This window comes from Diabrotica virgifera, chromosome 3, assembly GCF_917563875.1.
Source record: "Diabrotica virgifera virgifera chromosome 3, PGI_DIABVI_V3a".
Taxonomy (NCBI): domain Eukaryota; kingdom Metazoa; phylum Arthropoda; class Insecta; order Coleoptera; family Chrysomelidae; genus Diabrotica; species Diabrotica virgifera.
The window spans coordinates 101,977,268-102,004,212 of NC_065445.1; the positions used below are offsets into that span (position 1 = coordinate 101,977,268).

At 32.1% G+C, this 26,945-nt stretch overlaps 2 protein-coding genes across 7 annotated transcripts in view; one reads left to right on the top strand and one right to left on the bottom strand.

Moving 5' to 3' along the window:
• LOC126881236 (zinc finger protein 239-like) overlaps positions 1-26,945 on the bottom strand; it is a 65,651-nt gene that overhangs the window by 26,259 nt on the left and 12,447 nt on the right. The window contains exon 3 of one of the 6 annotated variants that reach the window (XM_050645386.1): positions 3,307-7,470. The exons of 3 other annotated variants lie outside the window; for them this stretch is intronic. In XM_050645386.1, the coding sequence (XP_050501343.1) occupies positions 6,704-7,470 (767 nt within the window). In that variant the 3' untranslated portion in view covers positions 3,307-6,703. Of the gene's footprint in view, positions 1-3,306; positions 7,471-11,315; positions 13,145-26,945 lie in introns of those variants that run through there. 2 more of the 6 variants (XM_050645384.1, XM_050645387.1) reach the window with 2 other exon arrangements.
• LOC126881241 (uncharacterized) lies at positions 16,285-17,597 on the top strand. Its single transcript, XM_050645393.1, has 2 exons — positions 16,285-16,809; positions 16,908-17,597. Exons 1-2 carry the CDS (start codon positions 16,654-16,656, stop codon positions 17,298-17,300), a joined length of 549 nt encoding a protein of 182 aa, XP_050501350.1. The 5' UTR covers positions 16,285-16,653; the 3' UTR covers positions 17,301-17,597.

A 26,945-nucleotide genomic window follows, 5' to 3' on the forward strand; every position in this document is an offset into this window, starting at 1 on the left:
AGTCCGTGCTATCTGTATCGACTGGTCGCCGAAGCGACCGCCCAGTGCAACCCGTGCGCGGGTAGGGCAACCGGGGCGCCACCCAAACCAAGATGGAACCAGCCAAAGAATGTCAGTTGGCAACTACGAGCAACTCCAATCATTGGAACCCTTCGGAGGTTCATAACTTTATCTGATATTTCACTTTCAGTCATGATGTTATACCCAGGGTCACCTTCATCTACTTCTAGACATTTTAAAACATCTTATTAAACTACTTTTTCTGTGGCATTATTACGTATTGTCCTACAGAAATCAGGAACTTCCAACCCGTCTAAATCTATGACTGCATCTTGTCCAACAATCAAATTCTTCCAACCATTTCTTAATGTTTGATCTTCCATACTAAAGCAAAATTTAAAATTGTTGATTTTAAATTGTAAAACTAAAGTTTTGCAAGGTACGCCGCCCTCTTGTATCTTCTGCATTATCTTCATCATGCAATAAAACCATTACCGACTTCATCAAAAACTTTCTATGATATATTCGTTTGGTTGCCAACATTATTCCCTGTTCCAAGAGTTCAATAAGCGATGTTATATTTTTTGGCAAAAAGAATACAATTAGAGTTGTTTTCTTCTGAACTAAAAACTTTTCAGAGGGATGAGTAGGAGCGTTGTCTAAAATCAATAACCATTTCACCTCTTCCGGAGCTATCTATTCTAAGTTTCTTCTCTTGAAATTTTCTCACTGCTTGTACAAATTCTTAAAAAAATCAATTTTTGAAAATATTTGAGGTGAACCATGCTTTATTAGTTATGAAATGAAACGGACAGATAAATTATTTATAAAATACAGCATTTGGGATCCACAGAGACCCCGTCGGTATGCAATGCATCTTGGTATGGGAAGGATTAAGCATGAATAATGTTATCAGGACGTTTTTAATTTTTTTATATTTGAACAGATTTTTTGTCGATTATATCCAAAAGTCCGTTAAGTAGAGGTCCGTTATATCGAGATTTTTCTGTATTAATTAACTGAACTAATAATTTAAGCCATTAAACAAATAACGGTTATCCAAGAACATTCAAAAGTCATCTCTAAGTTAATTGTGACAATGTCATTGTCAACTAATCTCCATACCAGTGAGAATTTTCTTCTTCTTATGAGCCTTCTATCGTCCACGTTTGGATATATGCCTCTCCCAACTCCTTCCATCGGTCTCTATCTTGAGCAACATATTTCCAATTTGTTCCGGCAATTTTTTTAATATCATCAACCCACCTCATCTGTGGTCTTCCTCTCGGTCGTTTACTTTCGTAAGGTCTCCAGTGTTGTATTGTTGCATTCCAACGTTGGTCTTTTTGTCTAGCAGTGCGGCATGCGAAGCTCCATTTAAGTTTGGCAACTTTTGTTATGTCCTCGACTTTTGTTTTTGATCTTACCAGTCGTTCCTCTTTTTATCTGACAGTCGTATACCTAACATTACTCTTTTCATTGCTCTTTCTGTTGTGGTTAGTTTATTCATATTTACCTTGGTTAGGATCCAGGTTTGACATCCATATGTCATGATAGGAAGGATGCACTGGTTGAACAATTAGCTCCTCAAGTATTGGGGTATTTTGCAGTTCTTAATATTCAAAATCCTGCCCATGCAGGATTATACATACTTGCTCTCCTAGTAATTTCCTCACTTTGGTTCTCTTTGTCAAGTTTCAGGATTTGGCCTAGGTAGATATATTCCTGGAATTTTTCTATCTCACTGCCATTTATAGTTATACGTCTGGGGTCATCTGTGCTTGACATTATTTTTGTTTTTCTCATGTTCATCTTTAGGCCGACGTATTGGGAGCGGGAGCTGCCTGCGAGTTCCTCCATCATAATTTGCAGTGCCTCGAATGAGCTCGCTATAATCACAATGTCGTCAGCGAATCTGAGGTGGTTTAGCTTGTTGCCATTAACATTACTGCCATAGGCTGACCAATTTGTCGTTTTGAAGACGTCTTCAAGGGCTAGGTTGAAAGGCTTTGGCGATCAGTCTCCTTGTCTCACGCCTCTCTTAACGGGGTGGGTTTTGTATTTTCGTGTAGTTGTACTATCATAGTTGCATTTTCATACAGTGCGCTGGAATAAGTGTTACCCCCCCCCCCCTCTTATTAACAAATTTATTTTTAGCACATAAGCAAAACGCTCGGACAAGTCGATTTTTAAAATAATCATAGTAAATTATAGCATCAATGTTTCGAATTTTACGCGATCTCTCAGGTGACAGGCATAACTTTGATTTTTTTAAATGAGAAAGTACATTATGTGACACCTCATTTAAAAGCTTTTGAAATACTGATTACAAAAATGTATAACACTTTAATCCATTTTGAGAGCGTAAGTGCAGAATTTCGGTCGAACTCTTTTCAAACGCATTCATTTTTTTTCGAATGCCGAGAAAACAAATAAGTATTTTTTAAAAATTTAAACGCATAATGAAAGATTACATTATTACCGAGGGCTGACAGTCCCTTAGAATAAACAAAAAGTTTCTTTTGAATGATACATTTGAAATTAAAAATCAGACTAAATTTTCTCTTAGGAAGACACTAACATTATAGGAGTTCTCAGGGACTTTCGACCAATGGAGAATACTATAATATTTCATTCTGTGTTTAAATTTTTCAAAAATATTTTAGTTTTTTCAGGATTCGAAAAAAATGATTGCATTTAGAAAGAATTCGACTGAAATTTTGCGCCTACGCTCTCAAACAGGATTAAAGTATTATACATTTTTGTAATCAGTATTTTAAAAGCTTTTAAATGAGGTGTTACAAGATGTACTTTCCCATTTAAAAAAATCAAAGTTACGCCTGTCACCTGAAGAGGGATCGCGTAAAGTTCGAAACATTGATGCTATAATATATTATGATTATTTTAAAAATCGACCTGTCCGAGCGTTTTGCTTATGTGCTAAAAAGAAATAAGTTAATAAGGGAGGGTAACACTAATTCCAGCGAACTGTATATACACTCCTGGTCAAAAAAATCCGGACACCTTAAAAATGGGCAATTTTTGATGTCTCGAATTTCCTAAACCGATTTAAGTGATGTTTTTAATATATTATAGCGTTATTCTTTAATATCGCTGTAATAATATTGTTGCTAGACAGGTAAATGGTCATTGTATACCGGGTGTACCAATCAAACTGCGTTTTTTTTGTCAAAGTTTGCCACATCCTGTGGAATATTCTAGCATTTATAAAATACTGAAATTAAAACCCAACTATAGCCTCACGTTTTCTTAACATTCTGTTTTTTTATTCATCCGTTTATGTTGGATAATAAAAAAGTTAGGTACTTAACAACTAGCCATGTTTTTCATCAATACAGGGTGTTTTAAAGTAAGTATGACAAAATTTAAGGGGTAATTCTGCATGAAAAATAATGACTGTTTGCTTTATAAAGGTATGTTCGCAAATGCTTTGTTTCCGAGATATGGGGAGTTGAAATTATTCTTACAAACTGACGACTTATGTATGGCTCTAAAACCGGTTGAGATATGCAAATTAAATTTGGTGAGTTTTAAGAGGTAGTTATTGCAAATTTTTTAACATACAAACAATTAAGAATTTTATATTCGCCATTGGCTCGCATACGGGTAATATGAACAGTACGGGTAATGGTCTGAATTTTTTAAAGAAAAAATTAGAACGCCACTGATGAGGTATTTCAAATTAAAAATCATTTTTAAATTCCTCGTTCAATTTACAACAAAAAATCTTTCTTGTCTTTTTTCATGTGAGGCTCTATTTTTATGCAAAAAAATAAAACATCTTAACGCTTACAAAGTATTCGAGGTAGTTTCCGTATGCATAGAAGCTTATTTCAAATACAGTGGAACCTCGATAAGTCGGATTAATTGGGACCGCGTCCGATTCGGGTTATCGAAAATCCGGGTTAGCCGGAGAATATGGTAAAAATTAATAAAATACGGTATATTTACAGATAAACTCCATTATAATTGCAAAAACATGAAATACATATGCACAGAACATCTATATTACGTACAGCTGTATCCAGTATTCTTTATTTCTTGGTAAAAAAACTCAGTCAAAGTGAAAAAATGTTTGTTTTGTCTGATGAAAATCGGTCCGGGTTAACCGGACTTTCGGGTTATCAGAGGCCGACTTATTGGGGTTCCACTGTACTTTGTAAACGTTAAGATGTTTTATTTCTTTGCATAAAAACGAAGCCTCATATGAAGAAAAGGAAGAAAGATTTTTTTTGTAAATTGAACGAGGAATTCAAAAATGATTTTAATTTGAAATATCTCAGTGGCGTACTAAATATTTCTTTAAAATTCAGACCATTACGCGTACCTACGGGTCGTATAATCCGTATGCGCGCCAATGGCGAATATAAAATTCTTAATTGTATGTCAAAAAATTTGCAACAGCTATCTCTTAAAAACCACCAATTGCATTTGCATATCTCAACCGGTCTTAGAGCAACAAATAAATCGTCAGTTTGGCAGAAAAATTTCAACACCCCGTATCTCGGAAACGAAGCATTCGTGAACATACATTTGGAAAGAAAACTGTCACTATTTTTCCATGCAGAATTACCCCTTAAAGTTTGTCATACTTATTTAAAAAACACCATGTATTGATGAAAAACATGGCTAGTGGTTAAAGTACCTAACTTTTTTATCATCCAACATAAACGAATGAATAAAAAAACAGAATGTTAAGAAAATCTGAGGCTATTATAGTTGGGTTTTAATTTCAGTATTTTATAAATGCTAGAATATTCCACAGGGTGATGCAAACTTTGAGAAAAAAAAAACAGTTTGATTGGTACACCCGGTATACAGTGAAAATTTACCTGTCTAGCAACAATTTTACTACAGCGATAATATTAAAGATTAAGACTGTACCATATTAAACAAATCACTTAAATCGGACAACAGGTTTAGGAAATTCGAGACAGCAAAATGACCCATTTTTAAGGGATCCGGATTTTTTTGACCAGGAATGGTTTTTATTATGTATTCGTTGCCTATATCTCGAATCTATTCTACAATTATTAATAGCTTGACTTATGGCCCACATCTCGATACTATCAAACGCCCTTTCATAGTCTACGAAGGCAAGAAATACGGGTATGTAGTTGGTATTCATTTACCTTCTCTATCAATGTTCTCATTGTCAGCAGATGGTCTGATGTACTATGTATATCCTTTGCGGAAGCCAGCCTGTTCCACCGGTTGGTAATTGTCCATTTTGTAGGTCAACCGGTTGTTAATAATTCTCATAAATAGTTTGTATACTTGACTGAGCAACGATATAGGTTTATAATTCTGTAGGTCACATTTGTCCACTTTTTTGTGTAAGTGTATTAACACTTTTGCTGCGCATGACTCCGATCGGCGTCAAAGTGGTCCTTTGCTAGGTGCGCATAACTCTGATCGGGGACAGTAACCCGTTGATTTTCAAGACGGTATATTTTACTTAGTACGACGCCGACGTTAGTTAATGTTTGTCAAGGTGTGATTTAGGACTTAAGTAAAGTGTCAAAAATTTTTATCTGATCTTTGCTGTGGTTATTTCGTGATTCAAAATGGCGGAAAGTATGCCGGGCCCTTCAAAGTAAAAAAAAACAGAAACTTGTGTTTAAAAATCCACAAAAACTTTCCTACAGACATAGTATTTCAAAAATTCCTATGGTCAATAAGGGACGAACAAAGAGAAAGCGTTGCAAAATATGCTCCGAAAACAAAATTGGAAAGAAGACAACATATCACTGTGAAAAATGTCCTGATCAACCCGGATTTTGTATTGAAGAATGCTTTGAAATTGTTGATATGGGAACCAAATTTCTGTATTTTATGGAATCAATAACTTATTTTTTCTAAAAACCCGTTATATAATTATTTCTCTAGAAAAACGTTCTAATTTGCCTTGTGCCGATCGGAGCCAAAAATGACTCTCATCGGAGTCAAAAATTCAAATAATATTTTATAGATAAATATACACTTTATTTAATTAATTTAATAGTATTATGTATTCTAATATCAATTATAATGATATTTTAGAAAAAAGTTATTGCCGCTCCTGGGTAACACCTCTCGAAAAAAGTCAGCAGCAAAAATGTTAATAGAGCTTCGTTCAAGTCTTTAGGGATCTTGCTATTTTGAAGACATTTATTAAATAGCTGTTAGTATAGAGGTTGTTACTGTTTTGCTTGCTTTCAAGAGCTCTGCAATTATACCGTCGTGTCCTGGAGCTTTATTATTTTTTAGTTCTTTTAAAGCTCTTTCTATTTTGAATCCCTTTATATTTGGTAGTACTTCTGATGCCACGTCTTTTATTTTTCTTTTGACGTTCTCCTTTGTTGATTCATTAGGCTGGCTTTGCGAGCTGTACAAGGTTTTGTAGAAATCTTCGACTATTTTTGTTTATTTGTGCTTTTCTTCCTCATTGGCGTCTTTAATTTTAATGATTTTTTGTACACCCAGTGCGGGTCTTAGACATTTTAAGCCTCTGTTGTTTTCAATGACTCGCTGTATTAAGTTCTCATTCCATCTTTGTATGTCGCGTTTTAGTTCTTTTCTAATTGTTTTATTAAGTTCTGCTTACATGTAATTTGCCGTATAAAGAAAAAGTATGGATAGCCGTAAAATATTTGTGCCTTCACTCTTGCATGGTTTTCTAAATTTCACACTTGTATGGTTTTCATCCAACGTGCACTCTCAAATGCTTTTTCAAATAGTCTGTTCGAGAAAACTGCTTAAAACAGATTTCACACTTCTGAGCTTTTTCTCCACTGTGCACTCTCAAATGCTTTTTCAAATAGTCTGTTCGAGAAAACTGCTTAAAACAAATTTCACACTTGTAAGGTTTCTCTCCTGTGTGCACTCTCAAATGTATTTTCAAATCACTTGCCATCGAAAATTGTTTAAAACAAATTTCACACTTGTAAGGTTTCTCTCCAGTGTGCACTCTCAAATGTATTTTCAAAGTATTTGCAATCGAAAATTGTTTAAAACAAATTTCACACTTGTAAGGTTTCTCTCCAGTGTGCATTCTCAAATGTATTTTCAAATAACTTCCTTGGCTAAACTGCTTATAACAAATTTCACACTTGTAAGGTTTCTCTTCATTGTGAAGTCTCAAATGTACTTTTAAATTACTTCCTGTAGTAAACTGCTGAAAACAAATTTTACACTTGTAGGGTTTCTCTCCAGTGTGCACTCTCAAATGTGTTTTCAAAGTATCTGCTCTATTAAACTGTTTAGAACAAATTTCACACTTGTACGGTGTTTCGCCAGTGTGCACTCTCAAATGTATTTTTAAACTACTTGCTGCAGTAAACTGCTTAAAACAAATTTCACACTTTAATTTCTTTTCTATATCAGGTTGACTTGCACGTCGCTCTTTATTACTTGTATGTACAGGTATTGTTTCCATAACTTGCAATGAGTTCTCCTCTTCAATAAATTCTAAAATAGAAACAAGAGAATTTAGAAATGCAATTGGTAAACAAGAGAATGTAAATGTTATCGCAATCCAATAGATATTTACAGTTTCTGACCTTGTATAAATAATGTAAGTCTCATAAAAGCGAAGAAAGTAAATATACAGTTTATTTTTTAACTGCTGACGCTGTTCGTAATGTAGTTCGAGACTTGGGCCAATTGTACGTGTGTCTTATAATAAAGTAAAAAAGTACAATATGTCTTTTTAGTGAAAAGCCAAAATAAAATTTCAGTTAGGTAAGCTTGCGAGCTTTATTTAGTAGGAGCCCCAACACCAGAGTAATAATAGTAGGGGAGGAAAGTATGCTAAATGTTCAGTCACTGGAGAGTTATGGCGACCTATTGGGTTACGAAGAGCAGGTCCTAAAAAGTAAAGTTTTTCATTTTATTGGGGGCTTTAAATTTTTTAATTTAATTTTCCATTTCCAACAATCGTTTTTTTCGATTATAGTGCCATCTATCCACATTTCGAAAAAATGTCTCGAATAAAAGTTACTTATTTTTACGTAAGGAATCCAAATCTGCAATAAAAAATGAGCGCTCCTATTTAAGATTTTAAAGTAACCCCCACCTCTCCTCCGTGGGGGGTCGTGTTTGGTGTCATTCGATAGAATTTTCAAAAATATTAAATAAGTGTATTTTTCACTTTTTTGATCTGATGTTAATTTCGCGGGATTCGCTTTTAAAAGTTTAAATTTACCCCCACCCCTCGATCGTATTCAAATACGTACTCCAATACTGAATACGTATTGTTTAGTTTTTCGATCTGTCGTTCATTTCGCTTTTCTCTTGTGAAACTTTGTGACACCCACTTCCTTACGCCCCGCTCTAATCGTCAGATTTTTTAAATACAGGGTGATTCATTAAGAATGTCCATTCTCTGGGTTGTAGATTCTAGACCTCAAAATATTAAGATTTGACCCAAATCACTTAAATAAAATGTGGCTCGTTACTGAGTTACAGGGTGTTTTAATAAAAAATTTAACAACCATTTTTACCCAGTACTTTAAAACTACTTGACATATCCTTGTTATACTTGGCAGAAAGTGTAGGTACCATACACCCTACTAAATTGTGTACCAGAGGCGTACGGCAGGGGACAGTGAATGGTTTACCCTTCCCAAATTCTACGCCACTGGCGAAATTGCTATTTTGACACAATACTTCGATTCTCCAATACTTTCTATCTAAATAATATAGTCTTTATTCGTAACGATAAAGTCATTAGTTTTCGAGATATTTGAAGTTGAAAATGAAACGACATAGCGATTTTGATTAATGTATTGTGCTCTTTTTGATTTTTAACTTCAAATATCTCGAAAACTAATGATTTTATCATTATGAATGAAGAGTATATTATTTACATAGAAAGTACTGGAGAATCTAAATATTATGCTAAAACAGCAATTCGGCCAGTGGCGTAGAATTTTGGAAGGGTAAACCATTCGCTGTCCCCTATAGTACGTCTCTGGTAGTAACCAGAAATATTTATTTAACATAATTTAGTAGGGTGTACACTAACTACACTTTTTGCCAAGTATAATAAGTATTATAATAAATATTTTATATTTAACCCAGATCATTTATATAAAATGTGGCTCCTTACTGAGTTACAGCATAATTTAAAAATTATTTGTACCCATAGTAATTTAAAAGCATTTCAAATATCCTTATCATGCTTGCCAAAAAGTGTAGATACTGTATACCCTACTAAATTATGTTAAATACTCGTTTCTGGATACTACCAGAGGCGTACGACAGGGAACAGGGAATGGTTTATCCTTCCCAAATTCTACGTCACTGGCGGAATTGCTATTTTAGCGCAATATTTAGATTCTCCAGTACTTTCTACGTAAATAATATACTGTTCGTTCATCATGATAAAATCATTAGTTTTCAAGATAATTGAAGTTAAAAATCAAAAAGAGCACAATACATTAATCAAAATAGCTGTGTCGTTTCATTTTCAACTTCAAATATCTCGAAAACTAATAACTTTATCTGTACGAATAAAGACTATATTATTTACATAGAAAGTATTGGAGAATCGAAATATTGTGCTAAAATAGCAATTCCGTCAGTGGCGTAGAATTTGGGAAGGGTAAACCATTCACTGTCCCCTGTCGTACGCCTCTGGTAGTAGCCAGAAACAGTTGTTTATCATAATATTTATAGGGTGTACGGCACCTCCACTTTCTGCTAAGTATGACAAGGATATGTGAAATAGTTTTAAAGTACTGGGTAAAAATAGCTATTAAATTTTTAAAAACTCAGTTACGAGGCACATTTTATTTAAGTGATTTGGATTAAATTGTATTATTTTGAGGTCTAAAATATACAACTAAGAGATTGGACATTCTTAATGAATCACCCTGTATACACTGTTTTGTATGTACTTAACTTACCTTATCTTAATCTGACGATTTCTAGTTTTTCTAACGATAGGTTTTTTGTTTTGGCCCCCTTAACGAACACCCCTGTATAAAGAGCCAATATTGGGACCGTGCAAGTTCGGAAAAGCGACACCTGGTTTCTACACTCTGCACTTTTAATTAAATTGGCCAATCATACGGTCCCACTTACTGGATAATTGTCAAGGCCATAGTCAAAAAAAATAATAAGAAAAAATAATATTTAGGTTATGTTATCAAAACGTAAACAATTGTATGTAGTATGGGCCATTCTACGAACATACGCCTGTTTTGGATTACTTCGACAACGAATATTTTACTGTACAACATAAGAAGTACGAAAGTAAATGGCGCTAATAATTATTCCAATAAACAACAATGTAATTTGCAATTTACTTTCGTTCTTCTTATTTTGCACAGTAAAATATTCGTTGTCGAAGTAATCCAAAACAGGCATATGTTCGTGGAATAGGGTATAAATAAAATTAGTTATTAAAATGCAGTACTGCAAGAAAAATACAATTAATTAAATTTACCTTTATATAATAATTGCATATCATATCAATATTGTGGAGCAATAGATAATTTTTCTTCTTAAATGACAATAGGTATGAAATGTACGTCAATTTGACAATTTCAATTGACAATATGAATTATTTAAGAAAGTTGCAATATTTTACAAGATACGATCGTTTCGCGTATCCCTTCCAAGTACTTGCACACCGCGAATATGGTAGAGGTACATTTACAGGGTATAAGGTTTCTCCCCATGTAATAATCTGACGCGCTCGAGTAACTGGAAAAATCCTGGCTTGGGCTCCCCTACCATAATGAATACATGTATGCAAGTATGGGCAAATTACTACAGAAACATCTTAATTAAATTCTCCAAAAATTTAAACACTTAAATAATATTGTGATGAGTTTTTCCCGAAAAGTGTTTCATTTTTTGGTGATTTTACGTTGAAATATTCGATCTGGAATTTGACGAATAAGAACCTACTTTTCATTTTCTACAACTCAGCTTCTTCTGGGTCTCAAGACTTGATATATCTCTGGCTTCTGTGAATAAGCACATAAGTCAACTTTAGTAAATTTTTCAGGAGAGCCGAAACAATGTTTACGGGATCGTGCAAAATCGCAGAATAACGTTGAAACATTTAAAAGCACTTTTTTGACGATAACAAGGGACTATTGGATAGAAATATAATTAGTTACATTAAATTAAATTTTAGAAGATATTGAATGACTTATCCGGATATTCACGGTTGTACTTTAGGTGCGAATTTGACATAATGCAAGATACCTTAAATAGTGATATGTATTACGCACATTTAGCGATGATTTATTTGCTTACATCTAAAATAATTCCACAAAATTTTATTCAAAATATTTTATTATAAACCAAAGTAGCACAAAAAATATCTAAATATCATCAGAATCGACCTCCACTAAATTGGGATCGAGGTCAGTAACATCAGCTACCAACAACTCTTGATAAAATGGCATGGCCAAAATTGTTTATCTATGAAAGGCAAAAGCTCCATAAGGTTTTTCTGATTTAGTAGTTGAAGCTGGGCTGATTGTTTTCCCCTTCTTCTGTAGTTGACAGACTTAAATTCTTCTTCATTATTAAGTGACGACTTGAAATACAGAGTTGTAAAATTATGTGCAGAATAACGTGCCCATTGCAGATCTTTCCAAAGAAACTTATCGACACTCTCAGTAACTTTTTTTGTATCAAATCAGTTTTCAATAATTCTGCAAAATTATGAAAATCGTTGGATTCCATTACTTTTATTATAAAAGAGTAATTAGAGTCATTAGAGTTGTGACTGCATAGCTTCACTGAGGAGAAATGAGGATGCTGAAATAGCTATATGGAGGTGGTGGTCCAACTCTGAATCGAATATAAACAAAACCTGCCTTTATCTATAAAAGAATTCTTTTGTTTACAGCTTCTTATAAGCAGTACCCAATCATACGGATGGTTAATTTTCATCGTAGTTTTCTTCTTCTCATCTATGCTAATGCTTATCACTAAGATTTAATTGGGTTTCATTTTCGACTCTATTTTCAAAATTGTTATTAACTGTCGTTTGTGATTTTTCGCCCGTATCTGTTACAGGGTTTGTCAACTCTTTTGTATTTTCTAAAAAAATAATCTTCCAGCACGCTCAGTGATTGGCACGAAATATCATTATTTTGTATTGGTCGTGCAGCAGAATAATGAGTTATAATGCCATTATTCTCTACGTCCGACCAATTTTCTATTGCGTGGAATTGAGTATTATCTGCCAAAATTTCTCTACTTCAGACTTATTAAACTGGAAATCTTCATTTAAATCATGTTCTAAATTGAAAGTCTATTGAAAGTCAAGATAAATGCTTAATTTTATTTACGAATTTATATTATATGATATGCCCACTGACTATTGGTTCCCTGGTTGCTGCTGGTTGGTTTAGTGTCATTGGCGGCTTGGTCACGAACATTCAAAGGAGTGTCGCTTCTCTGTGTTCGTTGTTCTCTGCTTGTACTGTGTTTCTCCAGTGTGCACTCTCAAATGTGTTTTCAAATTATTTGCCTGAGTAAATTGCCCAAAAACAAATTTCACACTTGTAAGATTTCTCTCACGTGTGCCTTCTCGAATGTGTGTTTAAAGAACTTATTCTTGTAAACCGTTTTAAACAAATTTTACACTTGTACGGTTTCTCTCCTGTGTGCACTCTCAAATGTATTTTCAAATCACTTGCCGTCGAAAATTGTTTCAAACAAATTTCACACTTGTAAGGTTTCTCTCCAGTGTGTACTCTCAAATGTGTTTTCAACGTATCTGCTCTATTAAACGGTTTAAAACAAATTTCACACTTGTACGGTGTTTCTCCAGTGTGCACTCTCAAATGTGTTTTCAAATTATTTGCTGTAGTAAACGGCTTAAAACAAATTTCACACTTGTAAGATTTGTCTCCAGAGTGCACTCTCAAATGTCTTTTCAAATTATTTGCTGTAGTCACCTGCTTCAAACAAATTTCACACTTGTAAGGTTTCTCTCCAGTGTGCACTCTCAAATGTCTTTCCAAATTATTTGCTGTACTAAACTGCTTAAAACAAATTTCACACTTTAATTGCTTTTCCACATCAGGTTGACTCTCGGGCTTCTCCTTATTACTTGTATGTACAGATATTGTTTCCATAACTTTCAGTGAGTTCTCCTCTTCAATAAATTCTAAAATAAAAACTAATGTTGACATAACTATCACAAAAGATGTATAATGGAGATGATACACATAAAGAAAAGCAAAATTGTATCAATAGCAATATCAAGGATATACCAGGATATACAGTATGGTGCACATGATGCAATGGTGCAATGGACAATTCGATGTAACATAAGGTTTGAATTGTTTTCGAATGACCTGTGTGCGTTTCTTCTAGATCGACGACGATAAATAAATGCTTGAAGTCGTGGAGTAAAAAAATATGGTTTTATTGACATCTACTGAATTATTACACTACAGGTGTTGGTTAGGTAAAATTTTATAATAGACTGCGACTCAACAAAATAGTCCCAAAAGCTAATTTATAATCTTACGAAAATGCTACGATTCATCAATAAGTTTATTGCCTTTTTACAGAGTAACAGAAGTTTGAACTTTGAAAGCTTAGAACTAAAATTTAATCAAGGACGCAATTGCAAGACTTGGAAGTACAATCAGAATAACAACTATTTGGCAATTTCTTTAGTTTACAAGAAGTTGCATGGGCTCTAATAATTAAGCTATTAATCAATATGATTCAGAATTATACACGGTGAAACTATAAAAATTAAAATTTTCTGACTTGAGGTTTCTAGTTATAACACACTTCATCGTATTTTTATATAGACATTCAATATTTTTCCTTAGTTTGGTTGCTATTCTTCTTTGTTCCAGAAGCGACCACACTTTTTGCCGAGGAACAAGATCAAACGCTTTTTGTAAGTCGATAAACGCAAAATATTCTTTTCCTCTTCTGAGTTTCGTTTTCTCAATGATCTGTTTAATAGTGAAGATGTGATCTTGCACACTTCTTCCTTTTCTAAAGCCACTTTGAGTTTCTGCTAATGTTATATCGATTGTCTTTGTCAGCTTTTCTTGTAGTATTTGTTCGTACAGTTTCATCGCCGAGCATAAGAGCATTATGCCTCTATAATTTTTGCATTCTTTTTTATCTCCAGATTTAAATATGGGTAGTATCAACGAGATCTTCCATTCTTCTGGTATTCTTCTAGCTTTCCATATCTTTTTTATTAATTGTAATAATATGTGTTGTCCTTGTACTCCCATATATTTGAGCATCTCAGTTGTTATTTTATCATGCCCTGGTGACTTTCCATTTTTCATTTTTGCCAGTCCTTGTGTAAATTCTTCCCATGTTATTGCAGTGGCTTGCGTTTCTTCTATGGTTTCTCCGGTGTTTGTCACGTTAATGGTATAATGTCAATGTGGTGTTTCGTTTTCAGTTGATAATAGTTCTTAAAAATACCTTTTCCATCTTTCCATTATTTCTTCTTCCTGTGTCAAAATGTTTCCTGTTTCGTCTCTAATTGTCAATTGAACTGTATTTTTCCCCTTCTTAACGTTTTCATGGTCTTATAAAACAGCTTTTGGTTACTTTTACTACAATCAAGTATGCACCTTTAATGCAACTATGTAACATTTAAAGGGTATAATAAATAACCCTAGTATTACTTTGGTGGCTCAGCTGGCATCCAACCTGTTTTAACACTGATGATGATTTTTAATAAAATTGTATACCTTTTACAAAGGGTTTTTTTTCCAATTTTTGTGATTGATGGTATAGAGCCAACTACAGGAAAATTTTTTTCTTTTCCTTGTGGATTTTGGTTTTTAATCTTCTATTCATCATATTTTAATACTTATATTATCCCATTTCCTAGAAAGACAAATCCAAAGACACAAAAATTATAATAAATACATTTACTACAAACACCAATATATTTTTTCACACTTCGTTTGCACCGGTACATAGGTAACTTGACAGATTAACGCTCGGTTTCATAATCAGTTAATGTGGACTTTAAATTTTAAGTTGTTACCTTTATCAATGCAATTCATATGGGTAAATGTCAAAGTTAAAGTGAACTTTAGTTAATGTTCACTTTAAGTTGATTATGAAACCGGGCGTTAGCAACTAACTTCATACTGTCGGTGTGCGTGCACTTCATACTGCCGTTTTTATAAAAAATCGCTCTCTACATTTTTCCCAATCGCACCTAAAGAAGTATAACTTCAAAACTTTGTTTTTGTTGCCCTATTTGTGAAAAATTTCATGTGTTTGTCTTGCAATGATAATTATTTTTCTTATGATGAAATAAGTACCTACTTTAAAGTTAAAGATGGTTTTTGCTTGCTTTCGATTCAGAGCTGTTTCTGCCTTACAGGCTTCCTCAGCAGAGCTAGCGTGCACATCTCTGAAGCGAAAATCAACCAGCCCATCTATTTAAGGTGAATTTCGGAGATCATTGAAATTCACATTGGGAAATTCACATCTCTTAAATGAACTGAAAAGTCTCAGATACAAAATCCACAGGGAAGAATTTCCTGTACCTGGCTGTATACCATTAATTACAAGTAAAATTCAATAAAAAATGTTTGTCTTGGTAAAAGGTATATTAGTTTAAAAAGCCTCTTGTAACATAATTCACCAGTTGCCTGTCACCTCTTGTAACATAATGACCTAATTGTTACCTATTGACCCACTACGTGTGGGAGTCATATGTTGCCCTAGGGCCGTAGCCATAGGAATTTTAACCATCCGTTGGATTTTGCAATTTTTGCATCTATATAACACTTTTAGTCTGTTTTTGAAAGGCTTTGACCTTTGTATTTTTTGGTTGGCTCACCATGTTCTTGTAACATTGATGATGCTCTTCTAACAGAGCGAAAACGTTTCGTTTCCATGTTTGTAGCCCTATAGGGGCTTTTGAAGCTAATATACCTTTTACCAAGACAAAAATTTTTTATTAAATTTTACTTTAAATCTGAAACTTTTCTTGTTTGAAATTCTTTCTGGTACATTTTTAATCTGCGACTTTTACAATTTATAAGACCGCAGACAACGAATATAGAAAATAAAAAGGACTCTACTATATGCAGTCACATTCCGTTTTCATTCGTCTAGGAAAAGGACAGAAAGAAACTTCCTAGTAAAAGATTTTCTATCTTTACTCAGATTTGAGTACTAGGAAGTTTCTTTCTGTCCTTTTTCTAGACGAATGAAAACGGAATGTGACTGCATATAGTGGAGTCCTTTTTGTTTTCTATATTCGTCGTCTGCGGTCTTATAAATAGGAAACTTGCACTAAAAAATTTTTTTGCATAAAGTTGTTAATTTATGTTTAAAAATGTTATATTCAAAATATTACGTCTTAACAATGAATAGTGTACGTACAACATCTGATCAAAGTTCTGCGCCTAACATTTCCGTTTCAAACAACTTCAAAAGCGCGAGCTTGGGTCTGACGTCACAGGCCACTCTTATCGTTTTTGCCCGTTCGGTGGGCTATTGATTTGAATGCAGTTTGCCATTGCCAGTTGTGCGTGTCGAATAACTGTGACGTTTGCTCGGTATTTATGTTATTGTATTTAGTGTAGTTTAGTGTATTTATTGTGTAATATACTTTATCAAAATGGAAAACAAATCTGCGCAATATAAGTACTGTATAGTGCCGGGATGCAAAAGCACAACTGTCAGAACATCCAACAAACATTTTTTACTCTACCAAAAGAACCAAAACGTCGATTAAAATGGCTAAAGGCATGCAGGCGAGATAAAAAGGATATTTCACAAAAAAGCATAGGTCTTTATGTCTGTGAGGATCATTTTGATGTAAGTATTTATCTAATTAGGTACCTATTTTCTACTTAAAAAAATATTAGTTATCGTTTCATGAAAAGTGCCTACTTATACTTGTTTATTTGTTGCAGTTGGAACAAGATATGGATAACTATATAAAATTCAAGATTATGGGTGGTCCCAAAATTATTAAGTCAGGTGTTGTCCCGCACATATTTGATTGTCAACCAGACAGAAAACGAGCTTTTTCTCAGCCTGTGAGGGAAGCAGCCCTTAAAAGGGTTAAACGACAGCTTCTTGAAGATGCCGCTTCTACATCTAAGTCTGTTTTAGAGGACAATGATGATAAGAGACAATGTGATCCTAGTTTCACAAACTTAGTACAATCAGGACCTGAATTAAACCAATCAGCTTTACCTCAAAAACTGAATCATGTATCAACACAGACTCACATCAAAATAAGAAGTAAAGGTATTCAGTGCAAATTTCAAAGGAGTCGGGTTGTCGCCATTGAAAATACATAATAAGGATGCAGGAACTTCACCTATAAAAGACTTGCAAATATTTGAAGATACAAAAAGTGAATCAGGAAGTTCTGTATTTGAAGAGTATAGTGAATATAGTGGTAGTGACGACTGTTGGTACAATGAAAGCGATTCTTTATCTTGTGATGAAGATACGAAAGAAGAGGAAGCAAAACAATTTAAAAGTTTGTCTTTGAAGTGTACAGTGATGAAGTTACAATACAGACCTAGACTGTATATGGGGCTACCAGAATATGCATTTTACACGTTTCAATTAATGGAAAAATATTGTAAGACTCAAACAATGCATCCATTTTTAACTCTTAAAAAGATAAGAACAGGACAAACATTTATGTCTCTTGGAGATGATTTCGGCATAAGCGAAAGCAATGCATCGAGAATATTTGCAAAATCTGTTCCATTACTTAGTAAATATTTAAGATCTTGTATTTTTAATCCCCAAGTGAGTTCAGTTAAATTAAACTTACCCTTAGCATTTTGAGCTCGTTATAGTAAAGTATTTTGTATTATCGATTGCTTAGAAATTGAAAAGCCATCAGATTCTGTTAAACAGTCCTTAACATGGTCTGAATACAAAAAGTGCAATACTCTAAAATATTTAATTGCTTGCACTCCTGATGGGATTATTAATTTTATTTCTACTGCTTTCGGTGGAAGAACGTCGGATGCAGTTATTCTTGAACAGAGTGGTTTTTTAAATGTTCTTCCACCGAAAGTGGCGGTAATGGCTGACAGGGGTTTTAAACACATAGAGCATTTGTTAGTTAGCAGAGATTGCCAATTAATTAGACCAGCAAGTGTATCTTCAAGTACAAAACTTACAAAAAGTGAAGTATTTGAAACAAAAAGAGTAGCTAGTTTAAGAATTCACATTGAACGAGTTATACGTAGATTAAGAGAATTTGCTTGCTTAGCCCCCCCCATGCCTGTATTGATAGCAAATTGATATCACATACAGATAATATAACAAAAATTGTTTGTGCACTCATAAATTTACAGTCAGGAGTAATATCGGGAAAGTAATTTTAAATTGATTTTTTTGTATATCTACTCAATGATTTTGTGATCGAAATACAAGGAAAATACGATCGAAATACTAGGAATTTTCAATTAAAGACGATTAAAATGTACTATTGTACTTAATCGCTTTCTTTTGAAAACCCCTCGTGAGTAATAGTACTTATACGTTATAAACACATTAGTAATTTCTAAAGATTTATAAATATCACTTTAAAGTAAATAAACTGATTGTAGAACTATGCAAGAATACAAATAATAGCTGGTAATTTCCATTTAAATACGATTAAAATGTAATATACCCGTAATACCTAATCGCGTTGTTTCCGACTGCTAGCTAGCCCGGTTGACCGTGGCCTCTGACGTCAGACGAATAGAAGGACGTTCAAGAGCCTCCTAAGATATTTGAATTTTATAGCATTTTCAAAACGTCGTAATTAGCGTACGGGTTAAAAATATTTGTTTTTTTCGCATGCAAGCGTTTTAAGATCATGTTACCTTATGTTTTTTAATATTATTTTAATATTTAAAAATTTATGCAAGTTCCCTATTGTAAAAGTCGCAGATTAAGGATGTACCAGAAAGAATTTCTAACAAGAAAATTTTCAGATTTAAATTATTATTTACCGCTTTAATTTTTATTAAAATGATGGATTCTGTATCTGAGACTTTCAGTTCATTTAAAAACCTTATTTGTTTGTAAAATTATGTTTCATAGTACAGTGATTTAAACTTGGATAATTTGAATCTTAGCGGACTGTTAAATAAATTATCCAAAAATTCGAATTAAAAATATCTACAAAGAACAATGATACCTACAAAAACATCTACAAACGATAAAAATCAATAATAGTTGACCATTTTTACCAATTGCAGATGTTTTCGTTCATATTCTTGCCCGAATTTTGCCGACCGAAAAAGATGGGCCAACAAAATTCGGCCAAGAATTCCAATTAAAACATTTGCAAGCTATAAAAAAGACAGACTTTAATTTTTTCCAAAGAAATCCGAAATTTTTAGCTGCTTTTTAGAATCCAGTTTCTCATTAATGACAAGAGATTCTAAGATATCCAGAAAAGATAGTAGAAAAGTTCGAATTATCCAAAATATAACTCGAATTATTCACAACTTTTTACCATTACTTATACAGGGTGTCCAGAAACTCTACCGACAAACCAAGACAGGAGATTCCACAGATAATTTTAAGACATTTTAACCCAATTCATCTAGTCCGAAAATGCTTCCTAAGGGAACTAGAGCTCTTTGAAAATGGCGTCTTGTTTTTAGTTTCTCTTAAATATCTCCAGAATGCTTCTATTTAGAAAAACAAAAATTGGTACACATATTTATCTTCCAGCGATAAATCGACCTCATCCATTTTGAATTTCTAGTACCGGTCATAGGCGTCCATTTTGGGTAGGGCAGCGGCTATTTTATCGCATAACATTTTTGTCTTTAACTTTTAAGCATTCTTGATACTGGATTCTTAAATTGTGAGGTATTTTAGTAGTAAAAGGTACTCTTGATTTAACCCATTATAGGCCAGCGTCCTATTTATAGGATACTAAAAATTTAATTTTTTTCTACCATTAAAATTTGTTTAAATTGTAAAAAAATAACCCTGTATATTTTATGATGTAGTAAACTGATTAATACATTCGTTTGATTATATTACAAACACACAGTCAGTAAAAAAATATAAACGTTGGAAAAATTTCTTGACCTCCTCTAGATTTACACATTTAATAATAAAAATTTCATTTCGGCACTTTTTTTGTCTCTCAATGGGTTATTACTGTTGAGTAAGGTTTATTACATCCGATAGTCATATCATGATATAGTCATATCCGATAGTCATAATCATGCTCTTACGCCATATTACATGCATAGAATCGGCTTGTCAGATACTCCCAATTGTACTTGTGGCAAAATCGGAGATCTAACACATGTCATATTAGAATGTCATTTAAACATAAATAACATAAACGACCTTTATAAGGAATTAAAAGATTTAAAATGTTTTTTCCCAATAAACCTTAATACTTTAATATTTACAAATGATATGGAAATTCTTCATCTCATTTATAAACATGTTAAATTATGTAAATACAAGTTGTAAACGTAATATAATAGGCATAATTTGTTAATGTGGTTTGAAAAAATTAAAAAAAAAAATAATATATAAAAAAACACATAATAAAATAATAACAAAAAAATAATAAATAAAAAAAAAAAGAAAAAAAATAGAAACAAAAATAAAAAAGAAAAAAAAAGGAAGTGTTTCGCACAAATTAAAATATATATTAAAAAAACAGTAAAATAATTAAAAAAAAAAACAAAATAAAAAAAGCTACACAATGTACCAATGTATCTATATTAGGTAAAAATAATAAAAATACAATAATAACAGTGATTTACAGACCACCATCAACAGATGAAGAGCATTTTTGTAGTGATTTAGATAAATATTTAGAGATTACTAAAAAATCAGTTTGTAATTATCATATTTTATTGGGCGATATTAATATTAATATCAAAAACATGACACCAGAATCTTCTGAGTATTTAAGCATATTGAGTGAACATAATTTTCTATCTATAATAAATAAAAATACTAGAGTACAAGGGAATTATCGTAGTTGTATAGACCACATTTTTATAAAAAGTAAGTTTTGTATCAACCATAATGCTTTATCAGCTGTTCTGGATCTCTCTGTGACTGATCATAAAGCAACATTTGTAAGTTTTTCTTTTGAAAAAAATAAAATTGAATACAAAACTAAATTTAGGAAAATAATTAATTATGATGATTTAAAAAAAGATCTTAGTTTTCAAAATTGGGATTACTTTTCTAATACTAATAATCCTAATGATTTCTTAAATAATTTTACAGATACACTCATTTCTTTAATCAATAAAAATACAAAAGAAATAAAGAAAAAAAGATGTGAGATTAAGAGGAATATCTGGATGACTGATGGTTTAATAAAATCAGTTAATAAAAAAAATGAACTATACAGAAAATTTATGAACAAGCCAGATGACCTAAGATTAAAAAAAGAATATACAATTTACAAAAATAAATTAAATAAACTGATTATTGAGGCAAAAAAGAATTACTTTCATTCAGAAATCACAAAATATAAAAACAGTTCTAAAGGTCTGTGGAACACTATTAAAAAATTAGATAATAATCAAACAAAAAATGAAATTAATTCCATTTTAAATCAAAATAATGAGGTAATCACTGATAGTCAGAATATTTGCAATATTTTTAATGATTATTTTTCTAATATAGGGTCTGAGCTTGCTAAAAATATTAAAATACCATCTTCACCTAATCCTCCAAAAACTACATGTAATAGTACGTTTTTTCTAAAACCCGTAACAAAATCAGAAGTTCAGTGTATTATTCATTCTTTAAAACCAAAAAAATCTCCTGGCATAGATAACATTTCTGCTGATCTGTTAAAGATAATTTCCCATTATGTTGTTGATCCAATAACTAATTTAATAAATATAATATTTGAACAAGGTACATGTCCTGACAATTTTAAAAAAGCTGTAATTATACCTATATTTAAAAAGGGTGATAAAAAATTAGTGCAAAATTATCGTCCAATATCACTTATTACCAGCCTTGCAAAAATCTTTGAAAAGGCATTAGCCGAACGAGTTAATCAATATCTTAAAAAGTTTAACCTGCTTTCTACAAACCAATTTGGTTTTAAAAAAGGATATTCCACTTCAGATGCTATAACATCTGCTACTGATTATTTATATAAGATGCTGGACAGTGGTTCTCCTACTTTAGCAATATTTTTAGATTTAGCGAAAGCATTTGATACTGTTAGTCATCAACAGTTATTAAGTGCTTTGAGCGATCTTGGAATAAGAGGAATACCATATTTACTATTTCAAAGTTATTTAAAAAATAGATTACAAATTGTCAAAATTAATAACAAACTTAGTACTGAAAGAACCATTGAGTATGGTGTGCCTCAAGGTACTGTTTTAGGCCCTTTATTGTTTTCAATATATATAAATGATCTAGCGGCAATGAAAATAAATGGAAAGATTATTTGTTTTGCTGACGACACAGTTATACTTTACACTAGTAATTCTTGGAATGAACTTAAAACTTTGGCAGAAACAGAAACTGTAAAGGTTCTAGATTGGCTAAGTAGGAAACTACTGACAGTTAATACAGATAAAACTTACTTTATACCATTTTCAATATATAAAAATAATTTACCCGAATTCATGGAATTAAATCTAAACTATAATAAGGCGTACATTAAAATAAATAGGAAAGAATACATAAAATATTTAGGTGTTTATATAGATTGTCACTTGAAATGGGATATACATATTGATATGGTATGTAAAACTCTAAGAATGATACTATACAGATTTAGATATCTCAGCAACATTCTTGATTTATCTTTCTTAAAGATGGTATACTATTCCTTAATAGAATCACGTCTTAGATATGCCATTATAGCATGGGGTGGAACATATTCCTCACATTTGATTAAACTCGAAATACTTCAAAGGAGATTTTTAAAAATAATGTTAAAAAAAACTCGCTTATATTCATCAGAACTTCTTTATCAGCAAGCTGGTGTTTTTAAAATTAGACAATTATATTTATTAAACATAATTTTGCATACATACAAAAATAAACAAATATTGAAATCAATAGATCATAATTACGACACTAGAAGAAAACTTCATGACTATGTAAAAATTATTAGTAATTTTAAATCAATTGGTAAACATAATTTCACATACTATATTCCTAAAATATTTAATTATTTACCCGAAACTTATAAAATATATTTGAGAAAAATAAACTCATTCAACATGATTAAATCCATTTTTAAAAAATTTATTAAGAACACTGGAACTGAATTTTTGAATGCGATCTTTAATTAAATTTATAATATAACTACTAATATATAATATATTTGTTATGCATTATGAGTTGTTATGAGTTATGTATTGTTAATTTTTAATAATTGTTATGCGTTTTTGTATTGTTAATGTTTAATATTTGAATAATGTAATCCCTGAGCACAACCTCTGGTTCTTCAGGGAATTTCTTCTTTTGGTTTATTTACTATTTATTTATATGTGAAAATATTTAACTTAAAATTAATTTGTAATTATGTTAGTATTGAATTATTCTATTATAATATTGTTATATATGAGAGCATAATGAGAAGTAAATAAACATTATTATTATTATTATTATTATCTATAAAAATAATATTGTAGAATGTACTTATGTTTATAAGAAATTTATGACTATGAATCTGCAATCAATCACAAACAAGTCTAGCTAATTGGCTCTGCCAAAGCCATTTTTCAAAAAAAAAAATCCGATAGTCATAAATAAATCTCGTAAAAATACACTGCTAAATGTTAACTATAAAGTTTGTTTTACCGTCCTAGAAGTAGGACGCTGGTACTTAGCGATATCACAATATGTAACAATTTTAGTATTGAATTTATCTGAATCTGCGCCGCAATCGTTGGGGTTTTTTAAATTTTACATTTGCTTATTGCGATTTGCATAAAAAGTTTTGTATTTAATATTTGGGGGAAACATAAATTTTGAACTCTATCGAGGTTGGGTATATTGTTATAATTTTGACTTTTATACTGGCGAAACAATTGCTAAAAATGATCTTGAAGATTTAACCTTACGATTAAGAGTAGTAGGTACCTGATATGTTAGTCGGCGAACATAATGGAAGCGGTTTCCGCTTACGGTCAAACCGCGCGGACCCGCTTTTGAACGTTTTAAAAATGAATGCACGTCTTTAAATGTAAACGAACATAGTCAAAGCAGGTTCGCGCGGGCCAACCGCTTTAACCCGCCTGACCGCTTTTACTCGAATGAGAATTTAGTTTTTTCCGCGCGGTTTTAATGTTTGTACAATGAATAAGGAGGCATTAATTGCTGCCGTTTTTGAAAGATCCCCTATTTGGGACACGAGGAAGAACGATATTTCACTTTCTTTCATTATCTTATTTTAAGTTTTGAAATAGATGATGATATTCTCCATAAATTATTTTTTCGCGATTTAGAAAATGTATACCAACTTTTTTTCTTTTCAGTTTAGTCAAAACAGAATCAAAAGCAATCATATCATCATCAGAAGACGAAATTTTGCTATAAGTTATAGACGCAACTGACAAATTTGAACGATTTCTCTCGCTTTTAGCGAACGGCTCTACGAGCGATAAGTTTACGCCAGCAGTAGCCGTAAAACGAACTTAAGTTTCCGCGGAACGGAATAGGGATAGCCGAACTGAACCGACTACGCACAAGTCCTGTAGTCGGTTCTGTTCGGCTATTCCTATTCTGTTCCGCAGAACCTTAAGTTCGTTTTACGGCTACTGCTGGCGTAAACTTGTCGCTCGTGGAGCCGTTCGCTTACCCGTCTTCACTGTGTTGCCATTCCCGCGAGCGACAACCGCTCAGATTCGCGCGGTTTGAACGTAAGCGGAAACAGCTTCCACTATGTGTGCCGCCTAAGATTGCATTGCTAAACCTGCAAGTCACTGGGTGTTTTTTGATAATTTATGTACCAGCAGAGATTTGTTCATTCATTAAGTCAAATATTACTTTATTAGATTTTCGTCGATCATAGTTGAAGGAGTATTATAGCAAGACCGAGTAAATCATTAGCAAAAGTTTTTATGGGCGTAAGATTAGATGGGAAAGGACACTTCATGGAAAAACATAAAATGCAGAGGCGATGTCAAGGAGAAAATAATTGTAAAGCCAAACCACTAACATACTGTGGAAAATGTACTGTAACACTATGTTAAAATTGTTTTATACAGTATTATAAAAAATAAATGTGTTTTTATTATATTTAAAAATATTTTATTGTTTTAAACTTATTCATACATACCTTCAATTATGATAACCCTAACGCCCAGCGTCCTACTTATAGGATGGGTCAAAAGTGTAAATTAATTTCATGAATATTACCTGATTAAGAACAAGATTAGTGATAATTATGCAAAACCAAAATTCTGAAAATAAATAACTTGGGCGTTAATGGGTTAAGTAGTTTTCCAGAAAAGCTGATTTGAAAATTTTTTGTTATTTGAATTTGAAAAAAAAACAGTGTATTTTACCAACTTAAAGCGAGAGTAATTTTTAGTACTAGAATAACTCATAATTTAAGGTACTAGTACACTTTACAGAACCAAAAATAATCATTTTTTTCTCAGAAGCTTTATTACAAATGAACATAAAACTTTTTACATATGAATCTCTAACTCTTAGAGAGTACAAAAAACATATCTTTTTTATTTATGCACGTACACTAATATTGTAGAGGGCGCAAAAGTCGAGGCCTCGAAAAATGATGGCGGACAGTTAATCTCAGGATTGGGATATCTGAAACAAAAAATCGTACAGCATTTGAAAAAGGAAGGTTTCTTACGTGACAATTTACCACAATTTAACCAAAAAATAAAAGATAAATATTTTTTAACCATGAAAAACGGGCGATTTTTTCACAAAATTTTTTCAATTTCCGTAAAATCTTTACCGTAAAATTTTATGTTCATTTTTAATAAAGGTTCTGAGAAAAAAATCTTGAAAAAATGCTTATTTTTGGTCTTCTAAAGTGTACTAGTACCTTAATAATCTAGAGACAAAAATGCTTCAAAATTAAAGCCAAAAAAGTTAAGTGATAAAATAACCGTTGACTTACCCAAAAAGGATGCATATGACCAGTAATAGAAACTGGCAATTAATGAAATCGATTCATCTCTGGAATATAAATAAACGTACCAGTTTTCGTTTTTCTGAACAGATTTCTTTTTGATTTTTTTTTGGAAATTTAAAAAACGAAAAATTTTCAAATCAATTTTAGTCCTACCCACTTAAAGCAAGAGTACCTCTTAGTGCTAGAATACCTCACAAATTAATAATCCAGTGTCAAAAATGCTTAAAAGTTAAATAAATAAAAGTTACGAGATAAAATAACTATTGCCCTACCCAAAGAAATTCACAATGGATGTAATCGATTATCACAAGATAAATATGCGTACCAATTTTCGTTTTTCTAAATAAAAGCGTTCTGGAGGTATTTAAGAAAAACTAATTACAAAACAACATCTTAAAAGAGCTCTAGCTCCTTAGGAAGCATTTTCGGACTAGACTAAAATTATCGGGTATAATATCACAAGAGAGTGAGAATAAATTGAAAATAATGCGACAGTTTTTCGATTTGTTGTCTGTGCAATAGACACGAGAGCCCGCAAGGCTCGAGTGGCTATTGCCCAATGACAACAAAGAGTAGAAATTGAAGCATTATTTTCTTATTTATTCTTACTGTCGTGTGATATTCGTAAGATTATTTTTTAATACGTATATTATGGATATTTTCTTAAATGTGACAGTTGTCAAAACTAGGAAATTGGTAAACAAAAAAATTCTATCGGGAATTTTCTACAGTAGATAATTCTCAGTATAATTTTAATCTGATTGGACAGAATTAAACACGTGATCAAATATCTTACTATACGATTGGAAGTTAAAATCATTAAAAAATAATCGTATATAATATCACAAGA